The following is a 22,599-nucleotide window of genomic DNA, read 5'->3' on the forward strand; positions in this document are numbered from 1 at the left end:
TCTTCTGTATATATAATAAACAAATAAATCTTTTTTTAAAAATTTAAAAAATAAATAAGCACACTCTGACTTCAACCCAGACAGACAGACAGACACACACACACACACACCACTAAAAACAAGCAAACGAAACCCAAACAAACAAACAAAACAGCACAATTTTAAGAACCCCTGCCATTCCCCAAGGACCTGACAAGTGCCTGGGATGTTCTGGCTCTGGTACCACGCCTCTGTGACTGTGGTACACCGTAACTAGCAACCTCTTCCTTTTCCAGCTCAGAGCTGACAGACCAAGTCAGTGAAGCGGAGAGGCGGGCCCCAGCTGCCACCTATCTTGCTGACCTTTGGCCGTCTGTCCCTCTGAAGGGGGTGAGGGGACAGGGCTAGATATAGGGCCACACCTTCTGCAGCATTCACTCTGTGCAGCCGGTTGCGGAGGTGGGCGGGGCTAGAGTCCTCCATCCTGGAGACCTGGGTTAGCCTGCTCTTCCTCCACCACCGCTAACAGGGTGCTGGAGGAAGAAGAGGCTGAGAAGGGACGTGAATAGGTGGTGGGGGCCAGGGGCAGAGGCCTGGCCAGTGGAATTGGGGTGTGGCTGGCGCCGTATGAAAGACCCTGCGCGTCCTTAAGGTTCTACCCAGAACTCCCTGAGAGGTCCAGGGACAGAAGGCGACATGAACTGTCTTCCGAACACAGGCCGTGGCCTCATTCCTGCCTGGAAGACACTTCTACTAACAGGTGCGTGAGAGATGGTGGCTTCACCTCGGGTTGGGGACAAAGAAGGGACACCCTTAGAGAGCCCACATAGCCTGACACACAGACCTCTGGGTTCTGAAACCGGGGCCCCGCAAATTCGCCAGCTGTCTCTTTGGTGTGGAGAAGGGATCTTCTTAAAACAGAGTCCCACTCGGTAGCCCCACCCGGTTGGGAACTTCCTGAGATCCCCCTGCTTCAGACCCTCCCCTCCTCTCACACTGGGATCCCAGGTATGTGCCAACTACACAGCCTGCCTCCTTACCAGCCTCTCCTCAGTCACACCCCTCCTGCCTCAAAGGCCGGTCTAGTTCTTTTTACAAAGAAGAATTAGAAAATCGGAGAGGGATGGTCACCTGCCGATCTCTCCGGACCGGCGAAGATCAGGATTAGAATTCAAGAGCCCAGCCCTTTCTGCCAGAGTACCAGCGTGCCCCAGCGATACAAACACTAATTAAAATGATCACAGTCCAGGATGGTAGTATGTGCCCATTATCTCAGAACGTGGGAGGCTGAGGCAGGAGGACTGCTGTGAATTTGAGGCCAACCTTATGCCACTTAGTGAAGGCCACACTAGTCAGGACTATGTAGCGAGACCTTGTCTCAAACTGATAAATGAGCACTCCTGTACCGGATGCTGAGGACCCGTCTCAGCTGGTGGAATGCTCAACTAGCTTGCATGGGGCCCCACACCAGAAAAACCAGGTGTGGTGGTGCACACAGTAATCCCAGCATTAGGGAGGAGGCAGGAGGAGCTGGAGTTCAAGTCATGCCTGGTTACATTGCAAGTTCAAGGCCAGCCTGGGCTACGTGAGAACTTGTCTTAAAAAGAAAAAATAGGGGTGGAGGTGGGCAGTGAGATAGCTCAATGGTTATGAAAGCCTAACGACCTGAGTTTGATCCCCAAAACCCATGTAAAGATGGAGGAGAGGGTTGGGTGGTGGTGGCACTCGGGAGGCAGTGGATCTCTGTGAGTTTGAGGCTAGCCTGGTCTACAGAGTGAGTTCCAGGACAGCCAGGGTGGTTAGACAGAGAAACCCTGTCTTACCACCCCCCACCATCATGCACACTAATAAAATAATCACAGCAACAGGAGGGTGTCAGCCATCACAGTACGCGGTCACTGGGACTAAACACGTCTACCTGCCAGTCAGACCTACGTTTTTTCAGACAGTGACGTTTACCTCCCATACACGGTGGGTGGTTCGGTCCTCACTTCACAGAGTTGGGGGCAGGGGCGGGGACGGGGTGGAAGCCGAGACTGGACACACTGCACCCCAGAAAGGTTACACGGCTCCTCCAGGTCGTACAGCTTGGAAAGGAGAAAAGGGCCTTGAAGTACAGCGGTCTGGATGACGGAGACCATAGAGGACCTCTCTTAACAAACAAACTGCTTCCTCCCCCAGGTCAGAAGTTCTGAGACAGGTGTTGTGGCCCAAGCCTGTCATCCCAGCCCTTGGGAGGTTGAGGCAGGAGGATCACAAGTTTGGATCCGGTATGGGCTCTGTCATGAGACCTGATCTCAGAAAAGAACCACAAAAATGTCCAGTCCTGTCCGTTTTAAAGCCCTAAGGTGGGCTTGGTAGCAATCCCAGCTCATGGCAGGCAAAGGCAGGGGACCACAGAAAGCTGGAGGCCAGCCTGGTCTACACGGCAAGTTCTGGGCCAGCCAGGGCTACTCAGTAAGCTCTGTCTCAAAAACCAGCAAAACACAAATAAGAATAAATAAATCCCTAAACTCCATCCAGCGTAAAGCTTTCCTGGTCCCCAGGTCAGGGCTTGCTCTGCAGTGGGGCTGAAGACCCTCTAACAGTTCTCCTATTCTCTCTGGGTGTCCTTCCTCCACTGCAGAGCTGCGGTCTGAGCCCCTCTGGGCATGAGCAGAGGGAAGGAGATACAAACAGTCCTGGGCAAGCGTTTGCACCTGCTGACTGAGTTATGGGGGGAGACGGTGTGTGTGCTCATGGATCTTTCTGGCTCTCTGGAGGAAGTTCGGCACCGTCTCCCACCACCCCTGAGTCTCTCTGCCTAGATCGGAAGGAGCCCTTTCTTCCACTGAGCCTAACCCAAGAGAGCCTCCGGCTCCCTTCACAGCCCTCTGCTGCTCATGTCTTTCCAAATGCTGGCAGCCTGGGTCATTTCCCAAGGCCCCTCCTACATAGGCATACCTGCTCCCCACCACTGCACTCCGGGGGACTTCATACAAGTCTAGGGCCCCTCGTCTCTCAAACTCTGAGAGATGCTTCCCAAGGTCTCCCACCAGGCCCAAGTTCTGACCAAAGATGCCTCAGCCCAGCCACCTCAGTCACCTCCACACAGCCACAGGCCTCCTTCTCTGAGCCCCGAAGGCTGGAGGAATTGGGGGTGGGGGGGTAACTCTTTTGTGTTAGGTCTCGGTAGGGAATATGGGTTCTTGACATCCATATTCCATACCAAGGGAATATAGATTTTGTTCTTGACTTTTAAAAAGGGGCGGGGGTGGGGGGCTGGGCAGCAGTGGTGATGCACACCTTTAATCCCAGCACTCAGGAGGCCGAGGCAAGCAGATTTCTGAGAATTGAAGTCCAGCACGGTCTATAGAGCGGAATTCTAGAGCAGCCAGGGGCCACACAGAGAAAGCCCTGCTCAAAACAAAAAACAAACTCAACAAAAATGGAGTGGGGACTGAAGAGATAGCTCAGCAGTTAAGAACACTTTGCACTTGCAAAGGACCTAGGTTCAGTTCCCAACACCCCTGTGGAGGCTCACAAATGGTCCCTTGAGGGTCTGGCCTCTGAGGGTAAAAACAGACATACATGTAGGCAAAACGCCTCTTAAATAATGCAAAATTAAGAGAAAAAAAATTGAACTGTACTGGATGAGAGGCAGAATTCCAGAGCCAAGGGTTAGATTAGATTCTGGAATTCTTACCCAACACGAAAACACCTTTATTATTAGCATGCACATGTGGGTGGTGTGCAGCAGTGTGCATACAGAGGTCACAGAGCAACTGTGTGGACTCCGTTCTCTTCTTCCACCTTTTTCTGTGGGTTCCAGGGATCGAACTCAGGACATCAGGTAATTAACAGCACTGGCTGCTCCTTCCAGAGGACCTGAGCTCAGTTCCCAGCACCCACACTAGGTGACCCAGAATTGCCTGTGGTATGTGAGGGGAGCTCGGTAAAGAAGTTGACATAACTGTTCCATGACATGGTTAAGGTTTTCATTATAGATATGAGAGGGGGAGGGAGAGAGCAGAGAGCAGACAGAAAAAGAAGTGGACTGAACATGACCAGGGCTAGAGAGGCAGGAGAGTGGGGGAGAACAGTGGAGAGAGTTAGTTAGCAAATGGTAGAGAGTAGAGCAGAGAGAGGATTAAGGGCTCAGAGAGGAAGTGAAGGGGTAAGAGAGAGAATAGTGGGAATAGAGTGTAAGTGTGGGGATAGTAGAGAACAGCGGGCTGTGAGGAGGGTGAGTCTCTGGGGAAGGGAAGAGGCAGGAGACTGGCCTGGGGCCTTGAAATGTGTAACAGGCACTTGGGGAAGCCTGGAGGCCAGTGTGCACTTTGACATGCTGATAAGCACCACAGGAAGTCATGTGTTCCTTCTGCCAGATGTGAGGGAAATGACTCCATTTGGCAGGTGGGAACTGGCTTCACAAGCTCCTGAGGAATGCCGGCTTTTATCTCCCATCAGAAATCCTCCTGCAATGAAGGTTGTGATCATTTCTGGATATTTGCACTGCCCAAGGCTGTTGTGGAACAGAACTATGTGTTGCACCGGTCAGCGGTGGCACACGCCTTTAATCCCAGCCAGGCGATCTCTGTGAGTTCAAGGCCAGCCTGGTCTACAGCGTGAGATCCAGGCACCAAAGCTACACAGAGAAACCCTGTCTTGAAAAAAAAAAAAAAAAAAAAAACTATGTGTTTCAGAATAATTGTTTAACGATGTAAAGGTGTGTTGCATTTGTTTATGCTGCATCTGTTTAACTATATGAAGATGAGTTGCTGTTTCATCTTGCCTGCCTAAGGCACCTGAATGATTTAATAAAAACCTGAATGCCAATAGCTAGGCGGTAGAGGAACAGGTGGGGCTGGTGGGCAGAGAGAATAAGTAGGAGGAGAAATCTAAGGGAGAGAGAGAGAGAGAGAGAGAGAGAGAGAGAGAGAGAGAGAGAGAGAGAGAGGCAGGAGACAGACAGACAGACAGACACAGAGGAAGCAGGAAAGCAGGATGGACAGTAAGTAGATGAGGTAAACAAGCCTCAGGGCAGCACATAGATTAACAGGACTGGGTTATTTTAAGTTAAAGAAAAAAAACCTAGCTAGAAACAAGCCTAAGTCAAGGCCGAGCACTCATAATTAATAATGAGTCTCTGTTCCGTTATTTGAGGGTTGGCAGTCCAAGAGAGCCTGCTACATGAGACCTAAGACCTTCAAACCCAAATCTAGGGTGTCTGATACCCTCTTCTGGCCTTGATGAGCCTCCAGTTTGATATGTGGTTGGCTTTGAACTCCCGACCCTCCCATCTTTACCCACCAATGGGACTGCAAGCTTTCACCATCACTCCAGGCCTCTCTATCTCTTGTATTAACGACTTTCCTGTTGCTGTTGTTAAAATTACCCTGACAAGCAGGTTATGAAAGAAAAGGGTTAATTTTGGTTTGATTGCAAAAGGATAGAATTCAGTTGGGAGTCATGGCCACAGGATCAGGAAGCTGGTTGGTCACATTTTCAATCAGCCACAGGAAGAGGGGAGAGAGAACAGGAAGCACAGCTGGGTTATAAACACTCAAGGCCTGCCCACAGTGATGTTGTTATGCCCAGATTGTGACCCCAAAGAGACCACCAAAGACCTTGGATGTCCAGAATGCAACAGCAAGGTTTATTCTGTAGATACAAGTCTAGACAGGGAACTCATTCCTACACCCAATACAGTGAGGCAGGGAGGAGTTGCTCTTTCTTTGTGAAGCTAGCTTTTTAAAGGCAAAAACCACAAGCCCTTCAGGGGGGTTGGGGGGGTTTTACACGGGTGCAACTTGGATTGGTTTATTTTTATCTCTGTTCTCTTTTAATTGGGTGAGGGTATGTAACCTTTGAATTTACTGGTTGGTGGTTACAATTATCACTTTGGGGGCAGTCCAGCACAAGTCCCAGGCTTTGTCCTTGAGCCATCATGGGAGCTGGCTGGCCAAGCATGTACTGACTGTGGGGGCTGGCTCAGTGGTCTAGGCTCTGTCCTCGACTCATGCAAATAACTCTAAGTTGGTGAGGGGTCCCAGACAGTAAACATCTGGCTGAACTTTGAGCAGTCAGAGTACGTGCAGAAAGGGGGCTACTGCAAGGACTATGTCTTTTGTTCATGGCCCCCCCAGAGACTGCTTGCTCAAGTCTCAGGAAACTGAAATTGAGGCCTGATCTCTGAGAGAAGACTGAGTAGCCTGTTATAGCATCTGCTTGGTCCTTTCAATGTACTTCCTCCAGCAAGAGTCTCTCTCCTAGACCAGTGGTTCTCAACCTTCCTAATGCTGCAACATTTTAATACAGTTCCTCATGTTGTAGTGACCCCCATTCATAAAATTACTTTCATTGCTGCTTCATAACTGTAATTTTGATACTGTTATGAATCATGATGTGTAAATATCTGGTATGCAGATTATCTGATATGTGACCCCTGTCATATATATGACATATATATATATATATATATCTGAACCTAGATCTGTCCTCTAGGTTCCATTACCTCTCCCAAATGACACCACCTGGTGGGGACCAGGTGTTCAACCCCACCACCACTTTCTCCAGCATCTGCATCATTGGTTTACTTGTGCGCAGGTGACTCTTGGGGGTAGCATGTCACCTGTGGTCTTACTTGTTCCTTGCTGTCCCCTCCGCCTCCCTGCCCCTTTCAAGGTACCCTGCTCACCTCCTGCACCTGCTCAGCAGCCTCCAAGCTGGCCCAGATGGAAGGAGCTGGCACCCACCTGCCCGTCCCCAGAACCCTTGATGGAGTTCTCAGCACTTCTTGGTCCCGAGAGCCGGAAGCCCGGCCACCAGCCATGATCTCTCCCAAGGGCCTTCTGGGACTTCCTCACACTAGCCAAGACGTCATACCGCACACAGAGGGCAGCTTGGTCATCAGGAATGTGGCAACTCAAGACACTGAGGTTCTGGACACCAGCAAGCCCCACGCAAGTTCAACAGAGCACATTCAAGTCAAGTGTGAGTGAGGCCCACATAGAGGGACCCAGTTCTCAGAAATCAGACTCCCAACACCCCGCAGAGCCCAACAGGGCATCTCTGGTACAGTCATTAGTCACCCCGTGTAAGACTGTAAGAGAAACTTGCTATCACAGACTCCCAAGACTGGATAATTTATAAAGAATGGAAGTTTAAAATCAGGTTCTGTAGATAGGGTTTCTATTGCTGTGATAAAACATGGAGAAGGTGTATTTTAGGCTTCCGGGCAAAGGTCCATCACGAAGGGAAGTCGAGGCAGGAACCTGAGGGCAGGAACTGAAGCAGAGGCCATGGAGGAGAAGTGCTTACTGGATTGCTCTCCATGTTCACTCTGCTTTTTAAAAAAAAAAAAAAATTATTTATGTGCATTCGTGTTTTGCTTGCATGTATGTCTGTGTGAAGGTGTAGGATCCTCTGTAACTGGAGTTACAGACAGTTGTGAGCCGCCATGCGGGTGCTGGGATTTGAACCCAGGTCCTCTGGAGGAGCAGCCAGTGCTCTTCACCGCTGAGCCCTCTCTCCAGCCCCTCACTCTGCTTTCTTATGTCACTCAGGACCACCTTCTCAGGAAAGTCACTGCTCCCAGTGAGCTGGGCCGTAGTGGCACGCTCACCTTTAATCCAAGCTCTCGGGAGGCAGAGGCAGGTGGATCTCTGTGAGTTCAAGGCCAGCCTGGTCTACAGAGTGAGTTCCAGACAGCTAAGACTGTTACACAGAGAAATACTGTCTCAAAAAAAAAAAAAAAAAAAAAAGGAAAGAGAGAAAGGAAAAAGAAAAGGACCCCACAGACTTGCCTATGGGCCAACCTTAAGGAGACATGTTCTCAATTGAGGTTCCCTCTTTCCGGATAACTTTAGCAACTTGGGTCGAGTTGACAAAAGAAAACACTAATCAGAACGTGGGGACCATAGCACAAATCTCAGCACATAGTGGGACAAAGCAGGATGATCAGCAGTTCAGGACAACGTAGTGAGTCTGAGGACAGTCTGGGATACCCGAGATTCCGTCCCATACACATAGCCTCTATTTCAAAACTGACATTTTGTTTGGCAAAAGGTTCTAGAGGCAGGGAGGCCCAAGGGCTAGCGCAAGGGGAGGGGCCCGTGTTTGCTACAACAGGACAGATGGTTTCACTTGGCAAATAGAACAAGTGCGTCAGCTCCAGTCCTCCCTCCTCTTCTTATAAAGCCCCTAATGCAGTCAGACCTGGTGGCTTGGGCCTGTAGTCCCAGCTACTCAAGAGGCTGAGGCAGGAGGATCACCATCCTGAACAACTAACTTAGTGAGACTCTTGTCTCAAAATAAAGAGCAGAAGCAACACTTAGCAGTAGAGCCCCTGCCTAGAATCCCCCAGAGAGGGGCTGGGGTGTGGCTCAGTGGTAGAGCCCCTGCCTAGAATCCCCCAGTGAGGGGCTGGGGTGTGGCTCAGTGGTAGAGCCCCTGCCCAGAGTCCCCCAGTCATGTGGCTGAGAGGGTAAAAAGTACTTGTCACCAAGCCTGATGAGCTGAAGTGAACTTCCACCAATCACATGGTGGAAAAAGAGAACCAGCTCCTTCAAACTGTCCTCTGACTCTGTATGCAGCCCCCACACCCTCACACATACCCACACATAAAATAAAAACAAGTTTTTAAGAATGTAATAAAGAAATCTTAAAAAAACAATACTCAATTATGCTGGTCGTGGTGGCACACGCCTTTAATGTCAGCACCTGGGAGGCAGAGGCAGGTGGATGTCTGCATCTGAAGCCAGCCTGGTCTACATAGCAGGTTCCAGGACAGCCAGGGCTACATAGTGAGACTGGGTCTCAGGTGGGTAGATAGATAGATAAATAGATAGATAGATAGATAGATAGATAGATAGATAGATAGATAGATAGATGATAGATACATGGATGGATAGATAGATGATAGATGATAGATACATGGATGGATAGATAGATAGACAGATAGATAGATAGATAGATAGATAGATAGATAGATGATAGATACATGGATGGATAGATAGATAGATAGATAGATGATAGATACATGGATGGATGGATAGATAGATAGATAGATAGATAGATAGATGATAGATACATGGATGGACAGATAGATAGATGATAGATACATGGATAGATAGATAGATAGATAGATAGACAGATAGATAGATAAAAACAAAAAATCAAATGCCTCAGTTATGAGAGAACTAGCTTAAAATAATTGTGCCCATGGGGCTGGAGAGGTGGTTCCGTGGTTAAGGGCACTAGCTGCCCTTCCAAAGGACCTGGGTTCAACTCCCAGCACCCACACGGCAGCTCACAACTGTCTGTAACTCCAATTCTGGGGGATCTGACACCCGCACACAGACATACATGCAGCCAAAACACCGATGCACATAAAAATAAATAAATAATTGTGCCTAACTCTGACTGCTCAGTAACCTAGTATTATTAGTAATAGTATAGCTAATTCTGTGACTACTGTCACTGTGATGCCCCACAGGCAATGGGACACAGGAGCTGGTGAGCCCAGTAGGTATGAATGTGTGAATGACTGAGAGGGTGAATGAATGCATGGGTGTGTGTGTGTGCGTGCGTGCGTGTGCGTGGGTGTGTGTGGGTGTGTGTGTGGGTGTGTGGGGGGGTGTGCGCGCGCGTGTGCGCGTGCGCGTGTGCGTGTGCATGCTACTGGGGAGGGCAGAAGAAAGGTCGATGTCTCCTGGAAGTTCCTGGAAGCCTTGCTCTGTGTCCTCACAGACAACCCCAGCCTGATCCCACTGGTGACCTTCCCGGTGGCTTCGAAGGGTGTGATCTACAGTGACCTTAACTACTCTGTGATCCTGGAGTGGGCGGCGAGCATGAACCCAGAGCCTGTGCTGAGCTGGACCTTGAATGGGAAGCCATGCGGAACTGGGGAGAAACTATTTATCCGGAGACTGTCCCCAGAGCAACTGGGCACGTACCTGTGCATAGCCAAGAACGCAGACAAAGAGCTGGTCTCTGAGCCCGTGACCATCTCCCGTAAGTGTCCCCAGATCTCTGTACCCACGTGCGTGTGCGGCTGGCTTCCCAGAGCCACCCTAGATCTTTCCTTCCACACAGTGGCCTGTGGCCTCTTAGCTCCCCCCACCCACCCACCCACCCACCCCCATTTCTCTCATGTAAATCTGTGTGAATGTTTGTATATGCATCCCTGTACAATGAAGACCCGAGACTGGCTCCCCACCTTATTCACCGAGGCAGGGTTTCTCAGCTGAACCCCAGGCTCCCATACAACTAGTCTAGCTAGCCAGCTTGCCCTAGGATGCCCCTCTCAGCAAACCCCCACCCCGCCTCCCCGATGCTGGAATTAGAAGCAGACCATCTGCCTGACATTTATGTGTGAGTCCTGAGGGTCCTCACACTTTATGCACTGGGCCTTCTCCCCAGCCCCACATTAGCCCATTTTGCATATGACAGACTGTGGCTCAGAGATGAATTTGACCTCCGCTGCAACCCCTTCACCTCTCAGACACTATTCCTGGGGCGACGTGAACAAATGTCCACTCACTCCAACTAACAACAGACCAAAGTAAGGATACCACAGAAGTCCAACTTGGTGAACTGATGAGTTTTATTGAGGTTACTTTCAGGAATGTGCGTAAGGAATTACTTACAGGAGCAGAATTGACTCCAAGACAGGTCATCACCAAAGCCTACCCCAGCATGGTGACGGCTCACAGAGCTGGGAACCTGGAGCACATGGCACAGTCCTTAGGCAGCTCAGTAGGGGAGTGTTCTTCAAGGATCGGCTCAGGACCCCAAGACCAAGTTTTCAGCACACGGGAGATGTATTTGCCCCACACGGAAAAAGGGCAGGGAATAAGAGACAGAGACAGGAGACAGAGGAAGAGGGAGAAGGGGAAGGAAACAGGGGAGGGAGGAGGTCTTATTTGTCCTAGAAGGATGTAGGACCGCCTCTGGATAGAGAGGAGACAGACGTGACCATAGGAAAATGGAGGTTTATAAAGGTAAAAGAGGAAACCCTGTGTTAGGATAAAGTGTTCAATTTTAATCGGGCATGTTAATTAGGGCAGCCAAAGGGGGCTTTTGATTGCTGGACTTCAACACTTTGATAGCTGGACCTTTGCAGTCAGCCTCAGGAGGAGGAAGTGGCCAAATAAGGGACTAGACCTTGGGGGCTAGCTTTAGGAATGTGATCTAACATTCCTAATCTAATGGAATTCAGCTACTATCACAAAAACTACTACTTGGAAAAGTCAAGGACTTCTCCAAAGGTCAAGCCATGGCTTAAGAAGTCTTGGTCATATTTTAGCTTATATGTATATATATATGTATATATATATATATATATATATATATATATATATATATATATATATATATATATATTTGCTGGTTCCTACAGTGATTTTCTCATAATGCTATGTGTGCTTCCAAGAACTCCTAACAGTGTATTTATCTAAAATACCTATCAAGCATCCAAGACCAAACCAAACAACACCTGTCTCCTAGGTCAGGAGGATAGCTTTATTTTTTGTGCAATTTAGGGTGAGACCCTCCTTCTTTACAGCCTTACTAATAGACTCCTAATTTCTTACCTAACACTTCCAGGAATGTAGGCTGAGCACACAGACCCCCTTCTTGATGTACTACTCCATCATTAGCTCTCAGTTGACCTCCACCTTTTTGGGTTGTAAAAGAAAGCCTGACAGTCACTGCCTGAGGAAAATTCTTACCTGCCTTTATGACCCTGTAGGAATTCAAGCCTGGTGACCTGCCTGGAGGGGGAGGATTGCTATGGCTTGGGTTTATAACGGAACACCTCAGAGACTTGAGAGAATTTAGAGGTATAAGGAGACGGAGAGGAAGAGAGGAGTGGAGAACTTGAGGACGGAGAACTGAGAGGGATGAGGAGGATTTTGACCAGAGAGAACATGTGGACGAGATGGAAGATGAGGAAGAGTCAGATGGGGAAGTACTAGCTGGGTAAGAACGAGATGAGAAGGGCCTAGATGAGGCAGAATTAAGACCAGAGAATTAAGATAGAACTTAGAGGGAGCAGTAGATAAAGGTAGAGAGAAATCAGACAAGAAAGGAGCTAGGCACGAGAACAGAACTGAAGCTGTGTAGATAGGATGTTATCCCAGAGGAATAAAGTAGACGGACTAAGAGCATGGTGTACTTAGATTCACTTCGCCAAAATAATTCTCACAGTTCGTAGTTTCTCTCCTGAGCCCCTGGGAAGTATAATATCAAGGCTGGTCCTTTTAATATTATACAAGAGCCAGGAGGCGGTGGCACACACCTTTAATCCCAGCACTTGGGAGGCAGAGGCAGGTGGATCTCTGAGTTTGAGGTCAGCCTGGTCTATAGAGTGAGTTCCAGAAGGACAGCCAAGGCTACACAGAGAAAACCTGACTCAAAAAATGTAAAAAAAGCCGGGCGGTGGTGGCGCACGCCTTTAATCCCAGCACTCGGGAGGCAGAGCCAGGCGAATCTCTGTGAGTTCGAGGCCAGCCTGGGCTACCAAGTGAGTTCCAGGAAAGGGGCAAAACTACACAGAGAAACCCTGCCTCGAAAAACCGGAAAAAAAAAAAAAAATGTAAAAAAAAAAAAAAAAAAGTTTATTCTTTGAGAATTTCATGCTGTGCGCAATGCATTTTGATCCTATCCACCCGTACGCCCTCCTCCGACCCCCCACGTGTCTCCCTCCTGGTTTTTCTCCTCCCTTCTCCTCTTTGTACCCCACTGCGTTCAATTAGTGCCAACATGTTCTGCCACCCACTGAAACACCGGCAGCCAACCAGTGTACAGCCCCAAACCCAACTTTACTTTCTGGAGACAGGGTCTGTCCCTGAACTTGGGGTTCATCGATTCAGCTAGACCAGCTGACCAATGAGCTTCAGGGGCCCTCCTGCCTGTCTCTACCCTCTCCCCAACCTCAGCACTGGGGTTACAGGCAAGTGCTTAGCTTTTTACAGGAGTTCTGGGGATCCGAACTTGGGTCTTCATGCTAGTATGACAGTATTTACCTCGTGAGCCATCTCCCCAGCTCCAAAAGCGTAGATGGCACCGGTGGCCCTTTGGCCTCTACACTCATTCAGCCACCCAGGAAATCTTTACTGAGCAGCTAAAGTGTGCTCAGCCCAAGCTGGGGACACCCTGGTGACCAAAAGCACTCCAGACTGGGAGCTAATGGGGGACACTACAGACCGCCCCCACCCCGACCCCAGAGACCAGAACAGACAGGACTGGGATGAGGGGGGTCGGTCTTGGGAACTGCGGAGCAGGACTCAGCCTGGGAGTCAGGGAGGGCCTCCTGGAGGAGGGGCAATCGGAGCTGCTTCTAACACATACAAGGATTATGCAGGCTCTGGTAAGGAAAGGGACAGAAGAGGAGAGGTGGGGGTGGAGGAAGAAGAGGATGATGCACTTGGAAACAGGAGGAAGAGAAGGGTGTGCGGAGAACACCGCGTGCAGAGGAGCCTGGGTTATAAATTGACCCCACGGCTGGACAGTGAGAGACCCCAGACCCTGGGGAGCCACAGCAGGATACCGAACAGGAGAGGAACAGGGTCCACTGAAGCACACTCGAAGACAGAATGACAAGGAGAGGGGTGTGGAGGAGCTAGCTAGGGTGGATCCTTCAGTCTTGCCCCTCGCCTTGATTCCCAGAAGCCACCGGGGTTCCCACGGCTGCGGCTCCCACGGCTGCTTACCCCATGAAGCCTGACGACGACGTCCTGTCCCTGTCTGGAGGATCTGCCATAGGCCTTATCGTGGCGGCCACCCTGGGAGGTCTAGTGCTGCTCGGAGCCGTCTGCTTCTACCTCGTCCTGGCGCTGAAGGTAGTTCTGCCCCTCCCACTGGTCCACCAGGCAACATCCACGCCAGACCACCTGAGCTTGACCACGTGAGCTCGACTTGCGTCACTCTACCAGGAGAACGAACGAGCTCACTTCTATTTCCAGTTTTACAGATGAGAAACAGAGAAGTCGAGATATTAGTTCCAAGTCCCACAGCCAGGGAGCTACAACAATTCAGATTCTAACAAAAATCCCACTGAGTCGACAACTCGGGTGGGTGGGGGGGACGGGGGAGGGGGAGGGGACGACTGTGATCCCAGAGTTGCCCCTCTGACTCACTAGTTCCCAAAGTGACATGAGGGGCTCTGAATGCCAGGCTGCTGTGGCTGACATTTCAGTTTAGGAAAGCTTTGGAGAAGTGGAGTTCCCCTGGGGCTCAGGGTGCCCATCTGCTAAATGGGAATGGTCATAGCTGCACCCCGCCCACGGAACTGCAGAAGTCTGAAGAGCCCTTAAGAGAGGCCCCCCGGCTCTGGGAGCGCCACATCCCATCCCTCTTGTGTGCTGTTAGGGATGCAGACATGGTGAGCAGGAATGAGTGCCAGCGATGGGAAGTCTGGAAGGGGGATGGGGAGTGTGGGGCAGGGGTGAGGACCCACGCTGCTGCGGGAAGAGAAGACAACTGAACAGTCTTGGTAGAGTCACCTGCGCCAACCCAGTGGCTCTGAGTTCGATCTCAGGAGCCGCACAGTGGAAGGAGACAAAGCCAGAGCACGCACACGCACACACGCACGCCCTGAAAATGTAAAATAAAATAAGGGTTAGGGCTTCGGTGTGTGAATTTGCAGGAGTCACACTCAGTGATGCTCTCTCTCTCTCTCTCTCTCTCTCTCTCTCTCTCTCTCTCTCTCTCTCTCTTCACCCCTCCCTCTCTCCCTCTTTCCCCTCCTCTATCTCCCTCTCTCCTTCTTTCCCTCTCTTCTCCACCTCCCTCCTTCTCTCTCTCCCTCCCCTCCCCCACCTCCCTTCTAATCTTCCAGAGATAAGGAACATGCAGCTGACCTGGAAATCCCAGGAGAGGAATCTCAGACAGGATGACGGCCCGCCCGCGCTGAGCTCCCTCCGGGACCTCCTCCCTCCCGCTTTGCCGGCCACGTGTCCCCAAGATGTTCCTGTCCTGTCGAATGAGGCATTGCTTTCCCGGTCCTCTGCCCGCTGCCAACACCTCATCTGCGCAGCCCACCCACTCCCTGAACACCTCCATCGCTACTCTTCAGCCTCTTGGACTCCAAGCAAAAGAAACTCCCTGGCTTAGCTGGGGGGTGGGGGGTGGAGGGGTGGATGGGGGCGTGATAGGAGGAAGAATTAAATACAAGAAGTGAAAGGATTGGTACCCCCAGCTCAAGACCCCAAGAGCAAGTTCTCAGCACGAAGGAGATATATTTGCCCCAGAGGGACAGAGGGCAGGAGATAAGAGACAAAGACAGGAACTAGAGGAAGAGGGAGAAGGGGAAGGGACAGGGACTGGGGGAGAGACATCTGCCCCACAGGGACCAAGGACCGCCTCTGGATAGAGAGGAGACAGACGTGACCCATAGGAAAATGGAGGTTTATAAAGATAAAAGGGGGAAACCCCGTGATAAGATGAGGTGTTTAATTTTAATTGGGCATGTTAATTAGGGCAGCCAAAGGGGGCTTTTGATTGCTGGACTTCAACACTTGGATAGCTGGACCTTGGTAGTCAGCCTCAGGAGGAGGAAGTGGCCAAATAAGGGAAAGGACCTTGGTGGCTAGCTTTCGGAATGTAATCTAATGGTTGTTAGCAAGGCAGAGGGAGTGGGGGAGGGGCAAGACCTGTCAGAGCGATCTTTGCCATGCCGGAGCTGGCCAGAGTCCCTTCAAGAAGCCAGGGAGCTTTCCCAGAATCCAAGGATGAGTTGGTCAGCATCTGCAGGGTAACAAATCGCCCCAGGAATTTAGCAGATTGGAACAGCAACCTTTTGTCCTGATCACAATTCTGTGGCTTGTGGTTGTAGTTTGGGCTCAGCGGGTGGGCTTGTGGCAGCATCTGCGGCCTAGTGGCTGTTTGGAGGGGGTGACATCAGTGAGGACAGCTGGCACTCCTTGGTGTCATCTCTCATGTTCAGAGAGGCGAACCCCAAGAGGTTACAAGGCCTCTGGCTGCCCCAGCTCAGAACATAAGCACTCACCATTCTATTGGTTGGAACAAGTCACGTGACCGGCCCAGTTCAAGAGGTGGTGGAGTTGGTGCCACTACTCCCAGGTAGGGAAGTACCTGTGGCCACTTTTACAAATGGGACCCCCAAAGCCGGGCAGCGGTGGCACTCCGCAGGCAGAGGCAGGTGGATCTCTGTGAGTTCTCAAAATTTCTGTCCCTGCGAGTTGACCATCTCAGCCAGCTGACTGGCTTCCTTGTGACATGTGACACCTCTGGTTTCCTGCTGGGATGGACACAGGGATGCAGGATGCTGAAATCCAGGGACTGCAGAAAGTGTATTGCTTTGCCCTGTAAGCTGTGCAGAACACAAAATATTTCTTCTGCATGTGCAGCTTAGTTTTGCTTATTTTCCAAACAAACAACAACAACAAAAAAAAAACAAGATTGTCCATGCACCCAGACAAGGGGAGGTCATGGCAGGCCCCCAGAAACCCATGGTGCTCTTGTGAATGGCATCAGTCATTTTGTGCGGGACTCTTCAGGTATGGCTGATTTGGGTTTCTGAGACATGGTCTCACTTTGTAGCCCAAGCTGGTGTCTAATTCATCACCAGTCTGCATGCTGCATGGTGAGTCTCAGGCCAGCCTGGGCTACGTGAGACCCAGTCGAAGAAGAGGAGGAGGAGGAGGAGGAGGAGGAGGAGGAGGAGGAGGAGGAGGAAATAAATTTTAAAAATTAAGGATAAAGAAATGGCTCAGCTGTTAAGAGCACTTACTGTTCTTGAAGAGGACCAGAGTTCAGTTCCCATCACCCACATCTAGCAGCTCACAACCCCGTAACTCCAGTGCCAGGGGACTCCACTCCCTTTGCTCAGGTCTGTTGCAGGGATATTTGATTACACTGTGACACTCTGAGAGTCTTAATAAAGTTAACCTTGAATCAGGGGCCAGAGTCAGCGACTAGCTGACAGGAATTAGCCATAGAGATTTTGGAGGACCAGGAAGGAGGAGCGAAGAGCTTAGAAAGATTCACAGGCTTTCCAATCTGGGAAGCATGGCGAGCGGGTCCGCTGTTTATTCCTCCCCTGCTTTCTTGATCTATCAGGTTTTTAGCCCAATATCTGACTCTCGAGTTATTATTGATAATAGAACAATTTAGATAAATCCGCGGACACCCACACATGTGGCATATACTCAGACACGTGCTCATACACATAAGTAAAAAATTGAAAAATAAAAACAAACCTCTAATTAAGTAAATTCCAACACACACACACACACACACCAAAAAAAAAAAAAAAAAACTTAAACAATTCAAAAGTAACATGCAGAAAAAGGTGGATGTAGCCAGTTTCTGCCTCCTCACAGCTCAGTAAGTTCTGAGGTAGCTCGTGTTCCCGAAGAGGGCAGTGACATAGTGAGTTCCAGACCTCCCAGGGCTACCTAGTGAGACCCTGTCTCTAAATAAATAAAAACAAACACAGCCGGGTAGTGGTGCTGCACACCTTTAACCCCGGAGGCAGGCAGAGCTCTGTGAGTTCCAGGACAGCCGCTACATAGAGACCCTGTCCCAAATATTAATTAATTAATTAATTAATTAATATTTAAATCCCAACACAATCGGCACTTCCCTGGCCTGCAGTCCTCATGTGTACCCCCCTAGAGACCCCTTCTTCCAACAGTGTTGTTCTTCGAGTGACATCTCCATGATGTCCTTCCTGTCCAGTTGGTTCTGAGTCCCCAGGACAGAAGTGGGGGGAATCTCGAGGGGGGGGCAGTCTGGAGGGAGGCCTCTTAGGACAAAGGGAAGTGAAACATAGGATGTTCTCAGGGAGATGAGACCTTCCATCCTGCGGGAAACCTGACTGAGCAAGCTAAGGAAGTGAGCAAAGGCATTGGGAACCCCCCAAAACTGGCGGTTACGTGAGGCCTCTCCTCCCCGGGAGAATATAGGCATTCAGGCCCTGAGAGTCACTCTCAGACCAGCTGGGCCTGGGAAGGACACTCCCCACCCTGCTGAACCACCAGCAGGCTGTGCCGGGTGCTGCAGGTTCCCAGCTCTGTGAGCTGTCACTCATGCTGGGGTGGGCTTTAGTGATGAGCTGCCTTTGAGTCATTTCTGCTGCTGTAAGTGACCCCTCACCAGTACTCCCGTAACTAACTCCAATAAAGGCCACTGGTTCACCAAGCTGGGCTCCATGGCGTGGTCGTTTGAATGTAACCCCACCCATAACCCCCATAATCTCATAGGGAATGGCACTGTTAGGAGGTGTGGCTTTGTTGGAGGAAGTATGTCATTGTGGGGGCGGGATTTGAGGTTTCCTACGCTCAGGATACTGCCCAGTGTGTCAGTTGACTTCCTGTTCCCTGCAAGATGTAGCACGTCAACACCAGCACCACCTCTGCCCGCACGCTGCCATGCTCCCCAGCATGATGATAATGGACTGAACCTCGGAAACTAAGCAACCAACGACAATTAAATGTTTTCTTTATAAGAGGTCCTGTGGAGCCGGGTGTGGTGGCGCACGCTTTTAATCCCAACACTCGGGAAGCAGAGGCAGGAGGATCTCTGTGAGTTCAAGGCCAGCCTGGTCTACAGAGTGAGTTCCAGGAGAGGCTCCAAAGCTACACAGAGAAACCCTGTCTCGAAAAACCAAAAAAAAAAAAAAAAAAAAAAAGACTCGCTGTGGTCATGATGTCTCTTCACAGCAATAAAACCCCTAAGACAGATGGTATCCTTGCTTTTCTCTGTCATTGGTTCCCTAACGGGTGAGTAGACATTTGTTTATGTCTCCATGGGCAACATAGGTCTCACAGAAGAGGTCTAAGAGAAGATGAGAGAATGAGGAGCCAAGTCTGCCAGGCCAGTTCTGCTGTAACTCTGGCCCACAGTCTCTCTTCAATCTTATTTTTTACATTTACTTTGTGCTAGGCAAGACAGATATATTTTAAAAAGTTGTTGTTGTTGCTGTTGTTGTTTTTGAGATGGTATTTCTGTGTAGCCCTGGCTGTCCTGGAACTCACTCTGTAGACCAGGGTGATCTCAAACTCAGAGATCCTCCTGCCTCTGCTTCCTGTGTGCTGGGATTAAAAGGCATGCTCCACCACTACCTGGCTGATTTATTTTATTTTTAATGTGTGTGTGTGTGTGTGTGTGTGTGTGTGTGTGTGTGTGTGTGGTGTGTAGGATCCCTTGCAGCTGGAGTTACTGGCAGTTGTGAGCCATGTGATGGGGTACTGGGAACCAAACTTGAGTCCTCTGTAAGAGCATCACATGCTCTCACCAGCCCCCCATCCGTCTCTCCAACCCCCAGCTACTGTTTTTAATAGACCTATAGCAGCTACTTAAGAGTACTTAATATATTAAGTATTCTGGGAACTCATCTATGTGTCCTGGGAGTGCTAGCATCAGGAAGTATGATATCTGCCAGTGTAAGTGACAAAAAAAAGTGATTGTATTGATTACTGATGTCTGCCACTGTGACCACCAAAGGAGCACTTGTATTGATTAATGATATCTGCTGGAAGCTTCAACTAGAAGGTGGGGGCTCTGTAACTCTGCCTGTGTTTCCTAATCTGCACCAGTGGCATAGAGGGCGGAGCACAGGTCGAGTGGCAGAGCCGGTGCCAAGCAGTAGCTGTTAGGATTCTGCCACTCCTCCAGCTGCGTGACCGCACATGCGCAGTTCAGTAGCTAAGCGAGGGGCCTTACGTCTTACGTCATCCCTGCACTGTGTGGTCATGCAATCTGCACATGCATGGCATAGCTCCATAAGCCCACATGCACATGTGCAGGGGAATCCTTAAAAAGCCGGTCACAGGCTCCTCCCCTCTCTTCTGCTCTCTCCCCCCCCCCCACTCCTGCACGTGTCTTTCACAGGCCTGGTCACTCTCTTCTGTTCCCCCCTCCCCCAATAAAGCTCTGATACTGGGTTTTCTCGTGCCTCCAGACCTTTCCTCACAGAGTAAAAGTGCCGCATTTAAAACCAACATTTGGCGCCGTGCAAAGCAGGCTCTCCTAGCACTCTGTGTCCGGGACCCTGCACCGAGGTTTCTTGGATCTCCGACGGCCCGATTTTTCATTTGCCCAGCTGCCGGTACTGCTACGCACAACATACCAGCTGCCCAGATTGGTGAGTTTTCCCTGTCCAATCCCTCACCATTTCCCACGACTGTAGCCTGAGATATATTTCTCGAGTCAGTCCCCAGGGGGGGTCCTCGGGCTGAGTATCACGACTTGTTCTCTCTTGACGAAGCATTGAAAGCTGTCGGACTCCTGGGGGGTCCTCTGGTACGTATGCTCCCAGCCCTTGCCCCTCCCTTGATGAAGGGTTGGTTAACTTGTGCTGATAATTTATGCAGGTCCACAGATTACCTACTCTCGGGGACACCGGAGATGGGAGTCTTGGATCTCATTTGTTATTTTAATTTTTTTATTTTTTTTATCTCGGCTGCAGTCATGAGACATAAAGCTTCCTCCTCTTGGTTCCACTCCCCCTCTGAGAAATGCCTTAAATATCCCTATTTTATGTAAATATGGCCATGTCACGGTTGCTTGAACCACGATATTTCACAGGAATTATCTAACTTCTGCCAGCAAACGGGCAAATAAAAAAGAGTTGCCCCACGCTTTTACCTAAGCTCTGAACCTTCCTTTTCTGATTCTCTCTCTCCTGCCCACGTGCTTTCCTGAACCTGAGGAATCTCTGACTCCGAAGAATCTCCGCCTATCTGACCTCTGCTCTGTTCTCTGGTACCAGGAGGGCCGCTCCTGCCTGACTCTGGCTCCCACCTCCACTCTTACTGTCACCCATTCTCAGCTGCCCTGAGAAGCACAGACAGGTCTGGAAGCAGGCTAGGACGAATGTAAATAAGTTTACGATCAGGACCCACATTGGGATTATAATAATCCGGATGGCTCTCTAGCCAGAGATTAGTTTACAGCCTGCCTCCTGGTGGGTCTTCCTAAAGCTGTCCTCAAACCAGTAAACTATCAAAAAAAAAAAAAAAATTAATTCAAGATACGGAAGAAAATCTGTCTCTTGTCTCCCAGAGCTTCCCCACATCAGGGCTAACTTAAGCATCTGGAGAGCGGTCCCCTGACCCCACAGGTGGAAGTTTCAGCTGTGGCATTTAAGGTACCATGGGAGAGATGAGAAAGCCCATGAACAGAATTGCCAAATGCTGGCACACACCATCCAAGTGGCTGCATAAGGGCTTCCAGGTCCCTGTTTTAAATGTGTGCTAGAAAAAGCCACTCAGGCTAGTGCACACCCTGCCCCTCGGGCCATCAATTGAGCCTTGTTCAAAGTGCCACCCAGAGAGGTAACTGGTCAGCTGACTGCCCTCGCACACCTTGTGGCATGGGGACATCAAACTAAGACCTCCAGCAGACCTCCGAGGCTTGGCCACAGGCTCATAGGGAACACAGGATGCAGCATGGAGTGATCCATTTCCTTCCTGTTGGACACCAAGCCACTTACTCCATCCTGAGGGAAGTTTTGGGGTCCCACCTCTCCTTGTTTCCCTACTGTCAGGGTAGGAGGACAGCCTTACCTACCTCACCAGACCCCACCACTTAATTGTCCTTTCAGGGGTACCTAATGGGAAGAGATTTTCCAGCTAAGGTAGCTTTCATTTCATTTGCTCCCTCCATGTGCCTCACTCCATACTGATCAATGCTTCTCACATACAGTGATAGAGACAGGGCCCTGCTCTCTCTCAAGTCCCAGAGGACATCAGGATCCACTGCCTTGTCACCAATTCCAGAAGAATGAGGTCTCACCCCACAAGCTTTTCTCTTCCTGGTTCCCTCTTCTAATTAACTACTCAGCTAATTGTTACAGGATCACCACAGAGCTGGAGTCCAAGGACCATCAGATATACCCAGGTGGTAAGGAACAGTAACAGTCCAAAGGTATTTACACCTGGGCTCTGCAAAAACAGATTTTTTTTTTTTTTTTTTTTTTTTTTTTTTTTTTTTTTTTTTTTTTGGTTTTTCGAAACAGGGTTTCTCTGTGTAGCTTTGGAGCCTGTCCTGGAACTCACTCTGTAGACCAAGCTGGCCTCGAACTCACAGAGATCCGCCTGGCTCTACCTCCCGAGTGCTGGGATTAAAGGCGTGCGCTGCCACCACCTGGCACAAAAACAGATTTTAATATAACAATCTATTACTATTAAATGCTCTCAGCAATTAATCACCTGTGTCTCCTGAATGCTAAACTAATAAAGGAAACAGGTGCCTTAAAATAATCTGTCTCTGATAAAGCTTATCTCAGGTAAAAATTAAAAACATAGGCCGGGCGGTGGTGGCACACGCCTTTAATCCCAGCACTCGGGAGGCAGAGCCAGGCGGATCTGAGTTTGAGCCGCAAAGCTAACAGAGAAACCCTGTCTCAAAACAAAAAACAAAGAACAAAAAAAAAAAGTTAAAAACATGTTACAATCTCTCTCTCTCTCTCTCTCTCTCTCTCTCTCTCTCTCTCTCTCACATTAACACTAACCAATATAAGCAAGGTACCAAACACTACAATGGTCACCAGCCCAAAACTTTAATTTTCTCACAGCTGCTTCTTAATATGTTTAAATTTTTTCTAAGCTCCAGAAACCAGCTTGAATCCATCTGGACAGGTTGGATCTGCTTCAGATAAGTGCAGCC

General features: G+C 49.8%; 1 protein-coding gene across 1 annotated transcript; it reads left to right on the forward strand.

Annotated features, from left to right (window-relative positions):
- The first annotated feature begins 675 nt into the window (after positions 1-675).
- On the forward strand, positions 676-13,874 carry Igsf23 (immunoglobulin superfamily member 23). Its single transcript, XM_059246353.1, is given in 4 exon segments — positions 676-739; positions 6,646-6,858; positions 9,712-9,981; positions 13,633-13,874. Coding segments are annotated over 4 exon segments (789 nt in total).
- Positions 13,875-22,599: the final 8,725 nt, after the last annotated feature.

This window comes from Peromyscus eremicus, chromosome 1 (genome assembly GCF_949786415.1).
Source record: "Peromyscus eremicus chromosome 1, PerEre_H2_v1, whole genome shotgun sequence".
NCBI lineage: Eukaryota > Metazoa > Chordata > Mammalia > Rodentia > Cricetidae > Peromyscus > Peromyscus eremicus.